The sequence below is a fragment of the Balaenoptera acutorostrata genome, chromosome 4, assembly GCF_949987535.1.
Source record: "Balaenoptera acutorostrata chromosome 4, mBalAcu1.1, whole genome shotgun sequence".
NCBI classification, from domain to species: domain Eukaryota; kingdom Metazoa; phylum Chordata; class Mammalia; order Artiodactyla; family Balaenopteridae; genus Balaenoptera; species Balaenoptera acutorostrata.
Window position 1 is genome coordinate 142,938,850 of NC_080067.1, and position 18,812 is coordinate 142,957,661.

The 18,812-nt window shown below is 48.1% G+C and overlaps 1 protein-coding gene across 5 annotated transcripts in view; it reads left to right on the forward strand.

Annotated features, from left to right (window-relative positions):
* Window positions 1-18,812, forward strand: part of DOP1B (DOP1 leucine zipper like protein B) — a 103,805-nt gene that overhangs the window by 47,332 nt on the left and 37,661 nt on the right. For 4 of the 5 annotated variants that reach the window (XR_009008237.1, XM_057545937.1, XM_057545938.1 and 1 more), the window contains 8 exons: window positions 536-638; window positions 1,371-1,562; window positions 3,993-4,677; window positions 6,751-7,022; window positions 11,723-11,875; window positions 12,892-12,992; window positions 13,686-13,876; window positions 16,797-18,390. Coding sequence is in view for 4 of the 5 variants with exons in the window: in XM_057545937.1 (XP_057401920.1) it covers window positions 536-638; window positions 1,371-1,562; window positions 3,993-4,677; window positions 6,751-7,022; window positions 11,723-11,875; window positions 12,892-12,992; window positions 13,686-13,876; window positions 16,797-18,390 (3,291 nt within the window). In the remaining variant the exon portion in view is untranslated. The remainder of the gene's footprint in view (window positions 1-535; window positions 639-1,370; window positions 1,563-3,992; window positions 4,678-6,750; window positions 7,023-11,722; window positions 11,876-12,891; window positions 12,993-13,685; window positions 13,877-16,796; window positions 18,391-18,812) is intronic. The other variant, XM_057545939.1, reaches the window with a different exon arrangement.

Sequence of the window (18,812 nt, forward strand, 5' to 3'; positions counted from 1 at the left end):
TACAGTTGCCTACTTATTGAAAAGGAAGTGTTGAGCTTGAGAATAAGATAAGCCCAGTGGAGTTACACTTCTCTGTGGGAGCTGAGAAATTCTAAGCAGCTCGTGGGGATGAGCTCCTGGTGACATGGAGGGAGCTGTCTCTGGTTGCTCTGACAGCAAATTGAACAGCTGTCCTGTGTTCTGTCACCAGACTCTTTCCCTGGGAACATGCCTTTGGTTTGGGGCTGGGGGCCTGGAATTGTTGCTGTTGATAGCTCCAGATCTGCTGGGTAGGGAATCCCACGTGGGCATGGACCACCCTCACCTGACCTGATGAAGTTCAAGTCAGAGTGAACCTGTTTTGGAGACAAGCAGATTCAAGACTTATTGACACTTCTCTATGTTAGATAGTTTTTGGCACCAAAGCTTAATTATTAGAACTGCAGAAGCTGTCTTTCATTACGGTTGAAATAGAATAAGCAACTTTATTGGAAATCATAGGAAACGCTTGAAATTATTTTAAGAGAGTTGTTTTTCTTTCCTGTGACTCACGCAGACCCGCAAAGCAGAGTCACGCTGTTGGGAGAAGCGTCGGCCCTCCCCCGACAGTCTCGGAGCTCTGCACCCTCCTTGTGTTCCTTCTGGACGTGATCCCCCTGGTAGGTCCTCTGCTCTAAGGAGATGGCCCGGTGCTGGCTGTTATTTACATTCTGATTAGTGTTGTTGGCCTTTTTATGAACCTAAACTTACTGAAGAAGTAGTTTTACATAAATACATAGCACTGTGTTAATGTTTGTTTCAGCATGGAAGATGTAGCTGGACGTTGTATCTTTTAGGTCCTTTTAATATAAGGGGTTATAACTTCTGAGCCAGTTGTAAGTGGGCTGAGCTGAAGTTATGGAAACCAGATGATGAGCTGAGTGTCATCCATACTAAATAACAACAGTTATTTAGGAGTGAGAGTTAATGTATGTCCTTTTTTAACGTTTTTATTTATTTATTTGGCCGCGTTGCGCGGCATGCGGGATCTTAGTTCCCCTACCAGTAATAGAACCTGTGACCCCTGCAGTGGAGGCGCAGAGTCTTAACCACTGGCTTGCCAGGGAAAGTCCCAGAGAGTAAATGCATTTCTTAGTTAAAGTCACGCCCTTGGCTAATTTTCTCAAAGGAAATTGATTTCTTTAATATAGAAATAAATGTGGCAGTTATTTTCTGCTAGAAAGAGGAAAGCCACCTGAAAGGAGAGGAAGAACATCCATTGATTTATTTAGATCAAAAAGAAATATTATTTTGTTTTCTGATTTGGGCATTAATGTGAAACACACTTATGCTGTAAAAAAAATTTGAATTTTCTACTGGTTACACATTAAACCCATGTCTCTGTTTCACAGGAACTTTACTCCGAGGTGCAAACCCAGTACCTGCCTCAGGTGCTTGGCTGCCTGGTGCAGCCTCTGGCCAAGGAAATGGAGGCGCTAAGCTTACCTGAACTCACGCACGCCTTGAAGACATGTTTCAAAGTGCTCAGCAAGGTGCAGATGCCGCCTTCCTACCTGGACACAGAGCCTGCAAGTGGAAGCTTGGTACGTGCTGGGAGGAGTGGAAGTGGTTCTCTGGGCTGAAGGAACCTTGTACCTTCCCGCATAGGGATAAAATCTAGAAGATATATCGGTAATATCTAAAACACGCTTCTAAAATCCTCACACACGTCATAAAAGCTTTTAGTGTAGAAGCAACCTTGGTCATTTCACCCTCTGCCCTGCTACTTCCTGCTAAAGCCCATCACTAAGCTAACGGTTAGACATAGCTCACTGTCCAGACCTTTCTATGTGTATGTTTGTATGCGTGTAATTTTGCTTTTTTTAAAAAATATAAGTGAGAGAGTAGTCCCTGGGGCTGCCGTAACTAAGTGCCACACTGGGTGACAAAATAACAGAAAGTTATTGTCTCACAGTTCTGGAGGCCAGATGTCTCAGATTAAGGTGTCAGCAGGGTGGTTCCTTCTGAGGCTGTGAGGGAGAATCCGTTCCATGCATCTTGCCTGTCTTCTGGTGTTTCACTGGCAATCTCTGGTGTTCCTTGGCTTATAGACGCACCCCCCCAATCACAGCCTTCCTCTTCACGTGGCATCTTCCCTGTGTGCATATCTGTGTGTCCAAATTTCACCTTTTTATAGGGACACCAGTCATATTGGATTAGGACCCACCCTAATGACCTCACTTACTTGATCATCTGCAAGGACCCTATTTCCAAATAAGCTCACGTTCACAGATGCTGGAGGTTAGGAGTTCAACATCTTTTTAGGGGACGCAGTTCAACCCGTAACATACATTATTCTCTGATTCACTTTGGTTTTCATCCAAACACTATCTGGAGGACATCTTTCCATATCTGTGTACACAGAGGTATCTTACTCTTTTCTCATTTCTGCATGAGACTCTATGGTATGGCTTTACAATGTCTTCACCTCTTCCCCTGTCGAGGTTATTCTGGTTATTTCTAGTTTTTCACTGTTACAGCACTGCAGTCAGCATCTTCGCACAACCTGTTCTCAGGGCTGCAAGTGTTTCTGAGGGATCAGTTTATAGAAATGGGTTGCCGTCAAACCCATTTCTTTTTTTTTTTTTTAAATATTGCTTTCCCTCTTTTTTTTTTTTTTTTTTTTTTAATAGGGAGCATTTTCTTTTTTCAAATTTTATTTATTTATTTTATTTATGGCTGTGTTGGGTCTTCGTTTCTGTGCGAGGGCTTTCTCTAGTTGTGGCAAGTGGGGGCCACTCTTCATCGCGGTGCGCGGGCCTCTCACTATCGCGGCCTCTCTTGTTGCGGAGCACAGGCTCCAGACGTGCAGGCTCAGTAATTGTGGCTCACGGGCCCAGTTGCTCCGTGGCATGTGGGATCTTCCCAGACCAGGACTCGAACCCGTGTGCCCTGCATTGGCAGGCAGATTCTCAACCACTGCGCCACCAGGGAAGCCCAAACCCATTTCTTACCTTAGAAAGATGCTACCAAATTGTCCTCCAAAAAGACTGTAAGAGTTATGGTTCCACAAGCAGTCTGAGGCCCATGGTCTTTGAATTATTTTTATTTTCTACTTTGTTTAGGGATTTGAAAATTCTGCCCTTGAAATCCATTCGGTGCAATTGCAGACAGGTGTGCAAACAGACTAAAAAAGCGAAGCATTCCTGAAAGACAGCTGTGTGTGTTGGTTAGTGCTGGGGGCAGATGCCTGCCCGATGGGGCTTGAATCTCAGTTTGGAAACTAATTACAGATTGTTGCTTCATTCTCTAAGTTAGTCTTTTTTTTTTTCTTTTTTTCCTAGCTGTTACAGCTGTTGGAAAAAAATATCCTAAAAAGGATGTAAGATATAAAGTTTAAGCATGTGTAGTGTACAAATATAAATAACACTATGTTTCTAAAATTGCATGATACTGTCTCAGTCTTCCCCAAAGAGCACAGTGGGTCAAATGCTGAAAAGTTTTCAGTTTAATGCCATATGAGCTGAGTAACAGTATGAGAGGTTGATTCATTAAAGGTTGAAGTGTCATCCTTTTGGAAAAGCTACAGAATATATATACGCATATATATGTGTGTGTGTAAAACATGTACGGGGGTAAACACTTTGTTCTAGCTGTCTCCCCTTATTTCGTTCCTTTGTGCCTTTATTTTACACTCAGCCCAATTTCCTCATTCATATTTTTACATCTGCCAGAAGCTGTTTCTAAATAACCCTGTTGGCCCCTGAAGGGCCTAAATAAATAAAGTGGGCTCAAAGCCAGCCCACCCAGAGAGCACGGGGCTTGGTCAGCCGCCTCGCTGGGCCGGCCGCCTTTCTCCTGCCCCCTGCGTGCCCTCTCTGTTGCATCATACACGTGTACACAGGGATCCATCCTCTTGGGGTAGAGAACTGTGATTTTGAAAAGCAGGGAGGACGCATTCGTAGCCTGATTCAGTTGATGTTTGAATCCCTTGGTCTTTCGAGATACACGGTACAAACTTCCATTTTTTGCAGAGTCCAGTCAAAGGTGAAAACAGTGAAGTAATTTTAGACACAAACGCAGTGCTTCCTGGTGATGAAGACGCTTCATTTCCTCCACTTAAATCTGAAGACAGTGGCATCGGCCTCAGTGCTTCGTCGCCAGAGCTCTCTGAGCACCTGAGGGTTCCCAGGGTTTCCCCGGACAAAGACGACGTCTGGAAGAAGGGCGGGAGCATGCAGAGGACGTTTCTTTGCCTCCAGGAGCTAATTGCCAACTTTGCCCACAAGAACATCTTTGGAGTACAGCTGACGGCATCCGGAGAAGAAACCAAGTCGGCAGAGCCCGCGGGCCCGAGGGAGGAGGCTGGGATGCGGGGCCCGGCGGGCAGCGACTCGGGGAGGAAGAACTCGTGGGAGGCGAAGCCCCTCGGCGGGCCCCAGTTCAGGCAGATGCTCTCGGACCTGTTCACGGTGCGCGGGTCTCCATTTAAGACAAAGAGCTTGGAGACGCCGTCGCCCCTGCCCAGCAGCCCTGGCCGCAAGGAGGAGGAGGAGTGGGCCGTGGACCAGGTGGTCATTGACCCGGGGAGCTCGAGGGAGGGCTGCAGGGAGGCCTTCGCCGCGGCCTGCCACCTGCTGCTGGACTGCGCCACCTTCCCCGTGTACCTGTCCCAGGAGGAGACCGAGCGGCTCTGCGACGCGCTCTTCCAGCTGCCGGGTGAGAGGGCGGCCCGGCTAGAGTCCCGTGGAGGAGCCGTGGGACTCGGGCAGTGGAGGTCTAGAGACGAGCTAAAATCACAGCGGCCGAGAAGGAACTGTGTGCCACGTTGGTTTCCGTCCTGGTTTTGTAGTTAGCGTGTATGGTCTGGATTCGTCTCACCAGATGGGAAATTGATGAGGCTGGGTCTGTATTTTTAAACTAGGGGTGTCTAGCAAAGCCCGTCAAAAGGTCTGGGACTGGGACTTCCCCGGCAGTTCAGTGGTTAAGGCTCTGCGCTCCCACTGCAGGGGGCACGGGTTCCATCCCTGGTCGGAGAACCAAGATCCCACATGCCACGGGGCGTCGCCACAAAAAAAGAAAAAAAAGTCTGAGACGTAAAAGGTGCTTATGGTAGTCAGTAAATAGACTACTTCGTGAGACCTGCTTTTAAAGCTTTACATATTAGTTTGCTAGGGCTGCCATCACAAAGTACCACAAACTAAGTGGCTTAAACAATAGAAATGGATTGTCTCGTGTGTCTGGAGGCCAGAAGTCTGAGGTCCACGTGTTGGCAAGGCCATGCTCCCTCTGAAGGTGCTGGGGAAGGATGTGTTCAAGCTTCCTTTAGCCTCTGGTAGTTCCTGGGCTTGTGGCAGCCCAACTCTGATCTTTCCATGGTGTTCTTCCTGTGTATATGTCTGTGTTCAGATTTCCCTTCTATAAGGCACCTGTTATATTGGATTTGGGGCCCACTCTGCTCATTTTAGTTTATTCAATAGTTATTTATTTGGCCATGCCACGCAGCTTGCGGGAGCTTGTCTCTTCCCCAACCAGGGATTGAACCTGGGCCCACGGCAGTGAAAGCTCCAAGTCCTAACCACTGGGCCACCAACCAGGGAACTCCCCATGACCTCATTTTCATTAATTACATCTGCATGACCTATTTCCCAATAGGGTCACGTTCTAGGGGGTTAGGACTTCAACATAAGAATTTTTATGGGGACACAGTTCAACCCATAACAGGCAGCGTCTTAGCTCGGGCTGCCATAACAAAGTGCCGTAGGCTGGGTGGCTTAAACAAAAGCCAGTTCTTTTCTCACAGCTCTGGGGCTAGAATTTGAGGTCAGGGTGCCAGTATAGTCAGTTTCTGGTGAGAGCTCTCCCCCTGGTTATAGACTGCCACCTTCTCACCGCATGTCCACATCCCGGGTGGGGGGCAGTGGTGGGGGGCTCTCTCACCGCATGTCCACATCCTGGGTGGGGGGCAGTGGTGGGGGGCTCTCTGTGTTGTCCCTTCTTATAAGGGCACCAGTCCCATCCTGAAGGCCGCACACTCAGGACCTCGTCTAGACCTAATCACCTCCCCTAAGCCCCACCTCCAAGTACCATCACATTGGGAGTGGAGGCTTCAACATGTGAATGTTGGGCAGACGCAGCTGAGTCCATTGCAGGCAGTGAACACTTGAAAGAAAAAAGGGATGGAGGAAAAAGTGGAAAAGAAGAAAGTGATTAAGTTGGTAGGAGCAAGAGGGTAAAGATTTCTGCACTTGTCATTACCTTAAACTCCCATGCAATTTGTCTCTCGGTTCATGAGCTGCAAATGACAGTATACTTGGACGAAATGCATTTAGAATTGATAGCTTCAGTATATTTTCGGCCTCTTTTAAAGCTAATGGCATGTGCCCTACCACCAAGAGGGCTTTGAAAACACATTTTGAACTCTGCACCAAAAAAATGTGATTTTGACTCTGTGTAAATTTCAAAAAAAAAAGTGTTTTAATTCAAATTTTACTATATTTACAAATTTTTTAAATGACATAAAAACAAACATTTCGAATCATTTCAAAGCCCTGAGACCAACCTTTGCAGAATTTGAATAATCTGACAAGCGCATGAAACCAGACTTGGTCTCATTTGTCCTCTGGCCCTGAATGGGGACAGCGTATCCTGTCACCACCAGAAGTTTATCACACTGCTGTCCAGGTGACTTCCCGGATCTAAATGTCTTAGAGACTGGCTCCCAGGTCGGTGAGCGAGTTTCATGAGGTTTTGTCTGTCTCTCTCTGTCCTCTCTGGTTGGCTTCCTTTCAGGAGCTGGCGATGCCAGTTTTCCATCTTGGCTGAAATCCATGATGACCATTTGCTGCTGTGTGACTGACTGCTACCTTCAGGATGTGGCCATCTCCACCCTGCTCGAAGTGATAAACCACTCCCAGTCCCTAGCACTTGTCATTGAAGACAAGATGAAACGCTATAAAAGCTCCGGGCACAACCCGTTTTTCAGCAAGCTGCAGATGGTGACAGTTCCTCCCATTGCTCCAGGAATATTGAAAGTCATCGCAGAGAAAACAGACTTCTATCAGGTAGTTCCCATCCAGAGGAGGGTGGCTGGGACCCTGGGACCCTTTTCCCAGGCTCTTTATTTGAAGTTGTCCCAAAAGTTGTAGCGGTGGTGACAAAGAATATGGTGCCTTGGGTGACAGCCGGTGAGGGTGGCTGGAGACCTTGCCTGCCTTGTCCATCCCTCTAACCCAGGCTCCTGGCACAGTTTCTGTTCCCACAGCAAGTGTTCAGTAATAATTGTGTTCAGTTTTAGGCTGACCAGACTCCATCTGGCAGGATTCCTAAGTTATCTAAATATACAGAAAAAGAGACTCTGTCCTAATTTGTGAGGTTAGAGGCTTTGAGGTTATTTACCCTCAAGGAAAACTTAGTTCGTGTCAAGTGTAAGAGCGATTGTTGCTGAAGATGGTGAGCAAGTGTTGTCCATCTTTTGGGGGGACAGAGTAAGAAAATAAGGTAGTATAGGGCTCATTTAATTGCAAGAAGCTGAAAGATACTCCAGCTAGCTCATGAAAAGAAAAGTTACCTGGTTATTTCTGGTAAATGAGCAGGCCTGTGGTTTAGCTTGTTGCTTATTATAAAGGTAGGGGAGCCCGTGGAAGTCCAAGGGCGGGAGTGGAATGCAGCTGGGTCTCACGGGGTCTCACCTGGGAAGCTGTCACGTCCCGAGGCTGCTTGCTCTGCACATCTCCCTGCCAACCAGGACCTAACTTGGTTGCCACTTGATCTTCAGTCTGCCTCAGGACCCTCAGGCTTGATTCTCATAGCTAATGACAGTTGCATCACTTTCTTACAATTCTGAGCTAACTGGCCAAGGCTATTAAATAGGCAGTCGGTGGGGCACCCTTGGGTCAGGTGCCCTCTGCCGTCCAGTCGACCACAGCAGTGACGCAGGCCAGGGGGAGGTGGTCGTGTGGTATAGACAGGGACCAGCCCACTCACTGGGGCCTGTAGATGGAACACATTTCCCCTGCAGGTGGTCGGGACAGCGGATGCCCTGCAAACTCGGAGATGCTAAGGAAGAGACATTTTAGATGTTGTATGTGGAAATGAGGTACTGGAATTAAACTGTCCTTTTAGGTCTTGACAGCCCGTCCTCTGAAAGGCTTTCGAAATGGGCTGGCTTTTCACCTATTGGAGATGAGCTCTATCAAGCAAGTCATGTAATTGAGGCCACCTCTCAGCTTTGTTTCCTTTTTTAAAAAAAAAAAAAAAAAAACCAGCATTATTTAGATATAATTCATTCATTTAAAACACACAATTCAATGGTTTTTATTATATTTCTTGTTTTCTATATGTCATATCTTTTTTCCACCTATTTCCCTTTTACTACTTTCTTTTTCATTAAGTGAATATTTTCCAGTGTAATATTTTAATTTCCTTAATGACTTTTACAATATATTTTGGGAGTTATTTTTTTTAGTGGTTACTCTAAGGTTTACCATATACATCTTATCAGAATTGACTTCACATTCATACTAAATTCCAGTGAGATATAGAAACATCCCTCTTGAATAGCTCTATTCCTCTTCTAAACGTATGGGTCACGTTTTCTTGTATCTTTGCGTGTCTTATAATCTTTATTGAAGATTGGACATTTTAGGTAATGTATTGTTGTAAATTTGTATTCTGGCACCTCCCTCCCACCCCACCAGTGACTCGCTGTCTTTTTTGTTTGTTTCGTGACTTGACTGTTTTAGTGATGTCTGTTTCCCCTGCAGTGTGAGGCCTTTGGCGCTGCTGCTTGGAGGGTTCAGCCTTAGGAATGTGCAGCCAGTCTGAGATGATAGTGCTCTTAGCAAGATTCTCCTTGACCGGCTGCTTTCTATTCTTGTTGACTGTCTGGTCTCTATTAAGCTCTGTTGGTATCACACCCAGATGTTAAGCTCCACTAATCACTGGCTGATTGCTCTATTGTTTTCAACAATGCCCTGGGGCATAAATTACTCCACAGTCTGAGCCAATGAAATTTACACTCCTCTCTCAGGTAGTTTTTTGAGACCAGTCTTTGAGATTTGTTTTGACACAGGAGGATTTTTCCTAGCTCTCGGTTTCCCTGGTTATTTCTGGTAAATGAGCAGACCTGTGGTTTAGCTTGTTGCTGTCATGGAGCTACCAGCCTCCTCTTAATTGCTTACCACCAAAATCTCTGTTGTTTTTGAGAGCACTCCTAGACTTGAACACATACCTATGCTCTGTTCCAAATAAACTCATTTCCCTTATAGAGAGCTATGCAACTCTGTTTTATGGCTTGCCTCTCCCCCTGGGCAAATTCTCTGAATACTATTGCGCAGGAAGAGCTGCGACTGGGACAGTTGTCTGTTTTTCTTGGCGCAATATCCCTACAGGGTGCTGTGCAAGGGTGCTAGCCTCTGGTCTTCTGAGTGTGCCTCTTTTCCTCTCCTAGCACGTAACTTTTCCCTTACAAGCAAACTGGAGCAAGAATGATCTGGACCCCAGTATTCTTAGCCTGCTGTGCCTGGATAGAGCCTCCATGCAAGAGTTGGGGCAGAGGAGTAAAATGCCGGTGGCCTGTTCCTTCCAGGGAGATACAAAAGCCTTTGACTGGGAGCTGGAAGGAGGGGGTGCCCATCTTCTTGGCCACACCCTGCCAAGCCAAGCTTGATTGAGAGGTGGATAGGGGTCATGGTTCAAGTGGCACAGACTATTGCTACTTGTACTGGAATTTTCGTAGACTTTCTTGAGTGTTTCTTCATCTCTTGAGTGCCCTTAGGATAATTTCCAGCAACTCTAAATGGCTGGCTGTTTAATTTTTTTCTATAATTTTCACTGGTTATGGCAGTTTTGCTGGTAGAGGGTCCACGGTTTGTGCAGTCGAGCCCCATTTATGATGTCGGGTCCTGGCAGATCCTGGATTTAATTGCTCTTCAGCTTCTGCCCCTCATTCTCCCTGTCTCCTTCTTACCAAACTTGAGTCACAGTAAAGATCTTGACTCTGTAGAACTTGGAACCAGGAAGAGGGCCAACTGTAAGCACGGTGACTGGGCAGATCTTCCCTGGTGCTGCGTACATCACAAAGCTGGACATAATTACCTCGCAGGCACAGGGGAGAAAAGAGAAGAAAGAATTGAGTCCATGAATCCTTGGAAAGCTATTAATAAAGTAAAAATGGTAGCACTCAATACTTTCCCCTTGTTTGGTGTGAAGTATACTTTTATGAGTTCTTTCCAAAGCCTTGATTTTTATTTTGACTCAGATTTAGTACATGCCTGAGTATCTACTACTTGCCAAGCACAGGAGCATACGTTATATATTATCAGGTTCTCAAGAGCTGGGTGTGGCTGGTACCTGCCCACATTGAGATGCTGGAATTAGAAGTGGTAACGCAACCTGCACAAAATAGCCAGGATGTGCCCCCGGTTCTCGGATTCCAGGTGTTGGGCTGGTTCCACATCTTCTAGCCTTTTTCTCATTCCCATGGAATGGCCCACCTACCAGCTTTCCTTCTGCACACAATGCAAATGAGAATAAGGTCAGATATCCCAAGAATACCCTGCCCTTTCTAGGTTGTAAGGCAGATTGCCAACCGCTAAGAAAATGTCCAGAACATAGGGATTGAGAAGGCTAAGACAGATGAAGGAGCAGGGGTGTTTTTGTGATCAACGTCAAGTCTCAGAAACCCTCCAAAAAAAACCTGAAACCTTCCAGGTGGAGCACCTTACTCGTACATTTGCCATAGGGGCTGCAAGTAAGGGGACTGCTTCACTTAGTCGGAAGTTTTGTATCAGAAGTTTACGTGTAACTTGTTAATTGGAAATCATGGCCCCTTAGATAAAAAAATAAATAATGGTTAGTGGCTCAAACCAGTCAGGGGTTAATTTGATCTGTGCAGAGAAGACAGTTTTGTTAAAGAGAAATAAATGAGCCAAAAGAAGTTCTTTGATCTAAGATGTACATTATAAAAAGTTATAATCTGTGAGCCATCATCTTTTTCCATGACCTGGAAGAATGCCTTCAGAAATTCCCCTCCCGGAAGTGGGCACCAGCCCTCCTTTTGAGTCTCACCCTGGTTGGGCCAGGCACCCGCCGTGCTCCCTGGGTCTTGGGGAGGGGCTGCAGCCACTTGCAGACCTCATATGTTTAAAGCGCTGAGATCAGGGCTGGGGAGATGAAGGACTCTATATTTGGGATACAGTTTGTGCCCTGAAGGTGAGCCAGGGCATCTGCCACAGCGTTGTGCACAGAAATGGGAACAAACAAGTTTGGGGAATGAAAGCTGAACGTCGGCTTGAGCCAACCCTAGGTGGTAAGGTCCTACGGTGTCTACCTCAGGACAGTGACCACCGCAAATCCACCAAACTTCCTAGAGGGTGCGTCTCTGGAACAACAGTGCTGGCATGTAGGCAGCCTTGGTGTATGCTTGTTGAAAGGATGCCTCAGCTGATAGGTTCTTGCTTCCAGGTGATTCCCCTCTGAAAGTGAAGGTCTGGGCCAGAGCTGCAGCGTTCTGAGCTAGCCTCAGACATCCAAGTTTAACCTATCACGTTGCCCTTGCCCGGATGACTCCTGAGCGGTCTGTACTGTGGTTTGGGTTTGCTTCACTCTGTTCTGCTTGGTGGTGGTGGTTCTTCTTTGTGTACTGAGGATTCTCCCATAGCAAATGTAGGCAGAAGCCAGTACCTGGCGGCCGGGACTGGGCTGCCACAAGGAGGAAATGGGCGGGAGCTGCCTGTGTTCACACTGTCTCCCCTCCGTCCAGAGGGTGGCTCGTGTGCTTTGGAATCAGCTGAACAAGGAGACCCGGGAGCATCACATCACGTGTGTAGAGTTGTTCTACCGCCTGCACTGCCTGGCCCCGACAGCCAACATCTGCGAGGACATCATCTGTCACGCCCTCCTGGACCCTGACAAGGTGAGTCTTTGCAGCCGACAACCTCCCTCTGACATTGGTCCTGACACCGTGAGCCCAGACAGACTTACCTATATCCGGCCAGAGTCTTTCTGGGGCTCAGTGGACATCCTGATTAACGGGCAGGCCTATGGCATTAGTAACATTTTTTTTTTTTTGGCTGTGTTGGGTCTTCGCTGCTGCGTGCAGTCTTTCTCTAGTTGTGGCGAGCGGGGGCCACTCCTCGCCATGGTACACAGGCCTTTCACTGCGGTGGCTTCTCTTGTTGCGGAGCATGGGCTCTAGGCACGTGGGCTCAGTAGTTGTGGCTCGCGGGCTCTAGAGCGCAGGCGCAGTAGCCTTGGTGCACGGGCTTAGTTGCTCCGTGGCATGTGGGATCTTCCAGGACCAGGGCTCGAACCTGTGTCCCCTGCATTGGCAGGCGGATTCTTAACCACTGCACCACCAGGGAAGTCCGCATTAGTAACATTTTAATACATTAATAATTTCAGGACTGGAAGGCCTCCAGAGGCACAAGCCATCCCCTGTGTCATATTAAGGCTCACCAGGGAAATCTGCCCAGGCTCCCATGATGCCTGCGGGGCTTCTAGAGCTCTCAGTGAAGTAGGCAGTCGTAGAGAATGTGTCGCCTTGGAAGCCCTGGCTCTGCTTTGCCGTTGTGTCCTGTTCTCTAAGCCATTCAGCCTGGCACTGCCAAAGGCCATGAGAAGGCTGTGCTCTGTGTTTTCCTTCAGCCACAGGCCTAGGTGTGACCCCAGACTCGGGCTGACACTGAGTTTGGAATATGCACTCTCTGGAAAGCACATCTGTGTTAATGGGAGCAAGGAAGGCGAGGACCCGGGTCCTCCTTGCTCCAGGCCCCATCGGACACCAGGCACTCGTGAGACTCCAGCATCTCTGCCTGGGTTGCCGCCTTTCTGCTGAGCTCTTGTCTGTTACTTAAGTGGGGTTTGCTGCCACTGGGAGCAGTGTTCTGCTAAGGAATCAGGTTCCTCGCTCCCGTTTCTGTCCTATTCAAGGGAACGAGACTGGAAGCTCTGTTTCGATTTTCCGTCATCTGGCACCTGACGAGAGAGATCCAAGGCAGTCGAGTGACATCTCACAATCGCTCCTTTGACAGGTGAGGGGGGGACTTTTTTATAACTTACCCTTAAAGCAAAGGGACACTTTGCAGAGGTGCCGGGTCAGTGTGTCGGGCTGGGGAGAAGGAGATGTGTGCGATGGAAAACCTGACCCCATGTTCTTGATGCAGAGCGAACGATTCCTGTGATCCCCTAAGTGAATTCCGGCCAGGCGGGTGTGAATACCTGGGAGGAGTTTGCTTAATTCGGCCTTGGAGGGAGGAGGAAGCCCCCCGTGCCTCCGACTCACCTGAGGAGCTGGCAGAGCGTGTCCCCCGAGGGGGCTTGGTAGGGAGATGAAGATGGGCTAGATCTTGACTGGGGTGGCGGCCACACTGGGTGTGTGCACCTGCGATGCCCTCCACCACATGCTGAAGACGTGAACTGTATTGTAGGCGCATTCTGTTCTACGTTGTTTTTTGAAAATCCCCTACCTTATTTCCGGAGCTGTAGATGCGGGGGTCAGACACGCAGCCTTAGAGAGATGCCAGCTGATTCTGATACCTCCTCCTGCCCCCTCCATTTGGGGTGAGGCCTGGGCATCGGGATTTTTAAAAGCTTCCCCCCAGAGACTCTAGCTGAGAGCAGGGTTAACGGCCCTGGTCCTCGTCTGCCTGGGTCGGGAAGCCCAGGCCGGGTGAAGCTCCCCGAGGGCGTCCCGGCCGCCCTGACGGTTCGCATCCCCCCCCCAGGTCCCTGTTCGTCGTGCTCGACAGCCTGGCCTGCACGGACGGCGCCATCGGGGCCACGGCCCAGGGCTGGCTGGTGCGGGCGCTGTCCCTCGGCGACGTGGCCCGCATCCTGGAGCCCGTGCTGCTTCTCCTGCTCCAGCCCAAAACCCAGAGGACCTCCATTCACTGCCTCAAGCAGGAGAACTCAACGGGTGAGCACACCGTGCGGGCGGCCAGGCCAGCTCTCTGTCCCCGGGGCCCTGGGCCTGGGAGGCAGGAAGGGGTGACCAGGACCCCAGCTGCCGGCTGCAGCAGTCAAGGCGCTTAGACCCCCCCTGGTGGTTTTGCCAGATTCAGAAGGTATGAAGGTACTTTGTGGGGACTCTTATAATTGAAGAATCAGATGAACCAGCACTTAGAAATGCTAGGTAGTGGGTTTGTTGTTTTCACTGAAAAATATGATTTTTTTATATTAAAAAGGAAAATGTTAGTAACCCATGTTCCAATAAATATAGCTGATTCTTGGTTCTTTTGGTAGAGAAAGCAATTCAAGTGCATGTAAGGTAGGAGGAGAGAAAAAACAGACCATCCATCCAGAGGGCTCCAAGGCCAACCCTTCACTTACGAAAGACGTCTGAGGTCTGGCATGAAGTTCAGTTTGGGTTGGCTAGGCTAGCACTTCTCAGACCTGGGATGGGAGAGTTGAGGTTGCCTCCAGGTATGAATGATCAAGAATGTTGAAATTTGCATGTAACCTAGTCAGTTGTATTTTATAAAAATTACTTCTGCTCCAGAACTGTCAAGAACAAGGTAAGTGGTTTCTTTTCTATCTGCTCTCCAAGGCTCTTTCCAGCTGTTAACATATAATCAGAAATGCAGAAGAAATAGACCTTTGGGTTCTGAGACTTTCAGAGGCATCTTTAACATAAATTTAAAAGAATATGGGTAGGAAGAAGAAAAGAAAGACTAAAATAAAACCGATGAGTTCATTAAATTTCAGTGACTAATACCTAGAGCAGTTTATGATCTAACATTGCTTCCCACAATAGGTATATTTTATGACTTCCTGCAGTTTTCTAAGTGATGGTTTTACAAGCTTTGATTATTTTGTTTAGATCAGTGGGTTGTAAATATTCAGTGTTTGTCACAGTCTTATCTTACAGAGAAAAGCAGCCTAACACCTAAATAAGCAAAGATTCCTGAGGTGGTTTCCTTTCCTTACAAGGTTCCTTGCCTAAAACTGTAACTTCTGGTTTTCCTTTAGGTGCCTTCTCAAAGAAGAGGCATTTTATTACTCCACAATTATAAGAAAGTAAAGTGCAAAGAAGTATAAACTAAGCACCTTCTTAAAAGTTTGCTCTTCATTAAGGGAAGCTAGATTTTAGGCGTTCCTTTGCTTTAAAGAGGAAGTTTTAACTCCACGGCTCACTGGGTTTTAAAAGTCTCGTGGCACTTCCTGCTGCCCCCTCTAATTGACATTTAATGCTACCTGCCTAGTAAGAGAAAATGCGTTTTCTCTGCCACGTTCTCTCCCTGGAAACAACTAGAAGGGTTCTGCTTACCCTCCATGCTACCTCTGTGAGCCTGTAGAAATCTACTTTTTAAATACTGTTGTGCACACCAGGCAGCTCCTCTATTTCTAATATCTTATTCTTCCTTCTTTCGTAACCTGGCTTAGTGTTCATGGAATAGATTTGCTGAAAGCTGCCTATTACAAATGTTTGGCAGTACCAAAGACGTCTGGCTTTTCACTCCTTTTTTTAAAGAGACCTGAGCACTTTAAAGCGTTGTGTATTTTCTGATCTCAGAGGTACTAGCATGCTTATTTTAAGAACTGGAATCTTAAATCAGGAAGTAAAAGCACAAGTGAAAGTCCCTTGCGATGCCGGCTGATAGAGCGCCTTACTGTTAATGGTTCAGTAGCTATCATTCCAGACTTTTTCATAGCTGCGTATTATAGACACTCTCCCCTAATTGGGCTTATTCTGTACAGCTAGATTCTGCAGCTTGGTCTTTTTTCTTCAATACTTACTGTACTCTACACATTGCTCCATATCGTACATGTAGAAATATCTTTAAAAAACCCAAACAGTAGCCCTCTGCATGCCTGTGCCATGAGTTTTTTCAGTCCTCTTACTGTGGATGCTTTGTTTGCTTTCCAGTTTGTTTTTATTCAAGACGTTTCAGTGATACCCTTTTAGCTTTGAAAACCTTCTGCTGACATTTCTGTAGGATACCATTTTTGAAAGGAAACTCCCGGGAGAAAATGATAGGCATTTTTTTTTAAATCACCCTTCCCCTAAAATCGGGATATTTATATTTCCTATGACAATGTAACTAAATTGTCCAATTTCTTGAACATTTTAAAAGACCTGTTCACTTTGCTTGTCTGCCTTCCTTCTGTAATGTAATCTAGACTCTAGTGTTGTTGTTTCATGGGGGAATTATATTTATACACTTTATTTATACACTATAAATTATATTTAAATTATATTTAAATTATATTTAAATATATATTTAAATTTATATATATAAATTATATTTATACACTATATATTTATACACTATAAATTATATTTATACACTTTATTTTTTTGTTGAGGTATAGCTGATTTACAATACTATGTAAGTTTCACGTGCACAACATAGTGGTTCACAGTTCTTAAAGGTTATAGTCTGTTTATAGTTATTATAACATATTGGTTGTATGCCCTGTGCTGCACAGTGTATCCTTGTAGCTTATTTATTGTATACACAGGAGTTCGTACCTCTTAACCCCCTACCCGTGTCTCCCCCTGCCACCCTGACCCCACTGGTAACCACTAGTTTGTTCTCCGTGTCTGTGAGTCTGTTTCTGTTTTGTTACATTCATTCACTTGTTTTAATTTTTAGACTCCACATATAAGCGATAACATACAGTATTTGTGATTTTCTGTCCGACATTTCACTCAGCATAATACCCTCCAGGTCCGTCCACGTTGTTGCAAAGAATTTATCTTGCCCCTCCCCCCACAGGAGAATTTTACTAATATTGATCTTTCTGCCTGGCTTTAAGACAAAGATCACTCTAGAACCGACTTGTCCTAACTGAGCCTCCTGTTCTGAAGTCGTCTGTTGTTCTGTAATTTTCAGAAGACTGGCATCATTGGTTTAACAGGAAGCGCACCTCATTCAGAGCGGCGTGGGGCGCAGCCGAGCCTCAGGAGGGTGGTGGTGAAGAGAGCGCGCCCCTGAGCCAGTTCACCACCGTGGACCGCGAGGCCATCTGGGCCGAGGTGGAGAAGGAGCCCGAGGTGTACCCGCCGGGCCGCGAGCCCAGCGAGGAAGACCTTCCCTGCTGTGCGGACCCGCTGGACGGGACGGCCTGCGACGCCGCGGACGACAGCGAGCGCACCGAGTCCGCGGACACGAGCCCCACGGACAGCGAGCGCACGTCCTCCTTCTCCTCCCCTTCCCGCGAGCCCCAGGAGCTGAGCGGCGGCGAGCTCTGCTGCACGCCCCTCCCCGCGGCGGCGCCCCCAAAGCTGGCGGCCAGCCTCAAGCCCACCGTCGGGTGCAGCCTGGCGCGCGTGGACTCGGACAAGACCCAGGCTTCGGAGTCGCTGTCCAGTGACGAGGAGGCCGCCGCGGAGCTCCAGGCCCTGAGCGCGGCCCGGCTGCTGAAGCAGCAGCGGGAGAGGCAGGAGACGGTCGAGGCCCTGTTTAAGCACATCCTGCTCTACCTGCAGCCCTATGACTCCCGGCGAGTGCTGTACGCCTTCTCCGTGCTAGAAGCCGTGCTCAAAACCAACCCCAGAGAGTTCATCGAGGCCGTGTCCCGGACCAGCATGGACACCAGCTCCACCGCGCACCTCAACCTCATCTCCAACCTCCTGGCTCGCCACCAGGAGGCGCTCGTCGGCCAGAGTTTCTACGGAAAGCTCCAGACCCAGTCTCCCAACGTGTGCCCTCACTCACTGCTGATCGAGCTCCTCACCTACCTGTGCCTGAGCTTCCTGCGCAGCTACTACCCTTGTTACCTGAAGGTCTCCCACCGAGACGTCCTCGGCAACCGGGACGTGCAGGTCAAGAGCGTCGAGGTTTTGATCAGAATGATGACGCAGCTGGTCTCGGTGGCCAAGTCGGCCGAAGGCAAGAACGTGGAGTTCATCCACAGCCTGCTGCAGAGGTGCAGCGTCCAGGAGTTCGTACTGCTCTCGCTGTCCGCGTCCATGTATACAAGCCAGAAGCGCTACGGACTGGCCGTGGCGGAGCGGGGCCGAGCCCAGCGGGAGGACGGCCTGTTCGAGGAGAACCTCATCAACCTGGGCCAGGGCCAGATCTGGAGCGAGCACCCCCTGCAGATTGAGCTGCTGAAGCTGCTGCAGGTGCTCATCGTCCTGGAGCACCACCTGGGGCAGGTGCACGAGGAGGCGGAGCACCAGGCGGACCTGTCCCGGGAGTGGCGGCAGACCCTGAACTTCCAGCAGGCCATCAGTGCCCCGCAGTACGTGCAGCCCCACCGGCTCACCTCGCAGGGGCTGCTGGTGTCCGCCGTGGTGAGGGGCCTGCAGCCGGCCTACGGCTACGGCATGCACCCGGCCTGGGTCAGCCTGGTCACGCACTCCTTGCCGTACTTCGGAAAGTCCCTGGGCTGGACGGTGACCCCCTTCCTCGTCCAGATTTGCAAAAACTTGGACGAGCTGGTCAAGCAGTATGAAAGCGAATCGGTGAAGCTCTCTTTCAGGTACGGTGAACCCTTTGATGCGTTACTGTTTCTTTAATGACAGCTTTGGTCACAGACGGCTGATTGCCCCTAGCAGCCAATTGGAGGATAATTTCAACCTAATCAGAAGCCTAGTTAGCATTGTCAAAAGGGGTAACCAGGAACTAAATGTTCAGCTCCTTTATTTTCAGTTCCGCATGACTACCCAGGCTAGATCAGTGCTACACAGGACAAGTCAGTCTCTCTTCATTATTTTTGCAAAACAGAAAGAAAAATGTGGATCTTCACAGAAATTCTAAAACCCCTGGAAACATTTTTCCAAAACGACTGTATAAATGTAAAAACAGCATAAATGATGCCTGTCCTTTTTGTAACAGTATTTCATTATGAGAGCCTCAGTTTTTTAAGATCGTGATGTCTCTGTGGTTTCCGTGTTTATATGT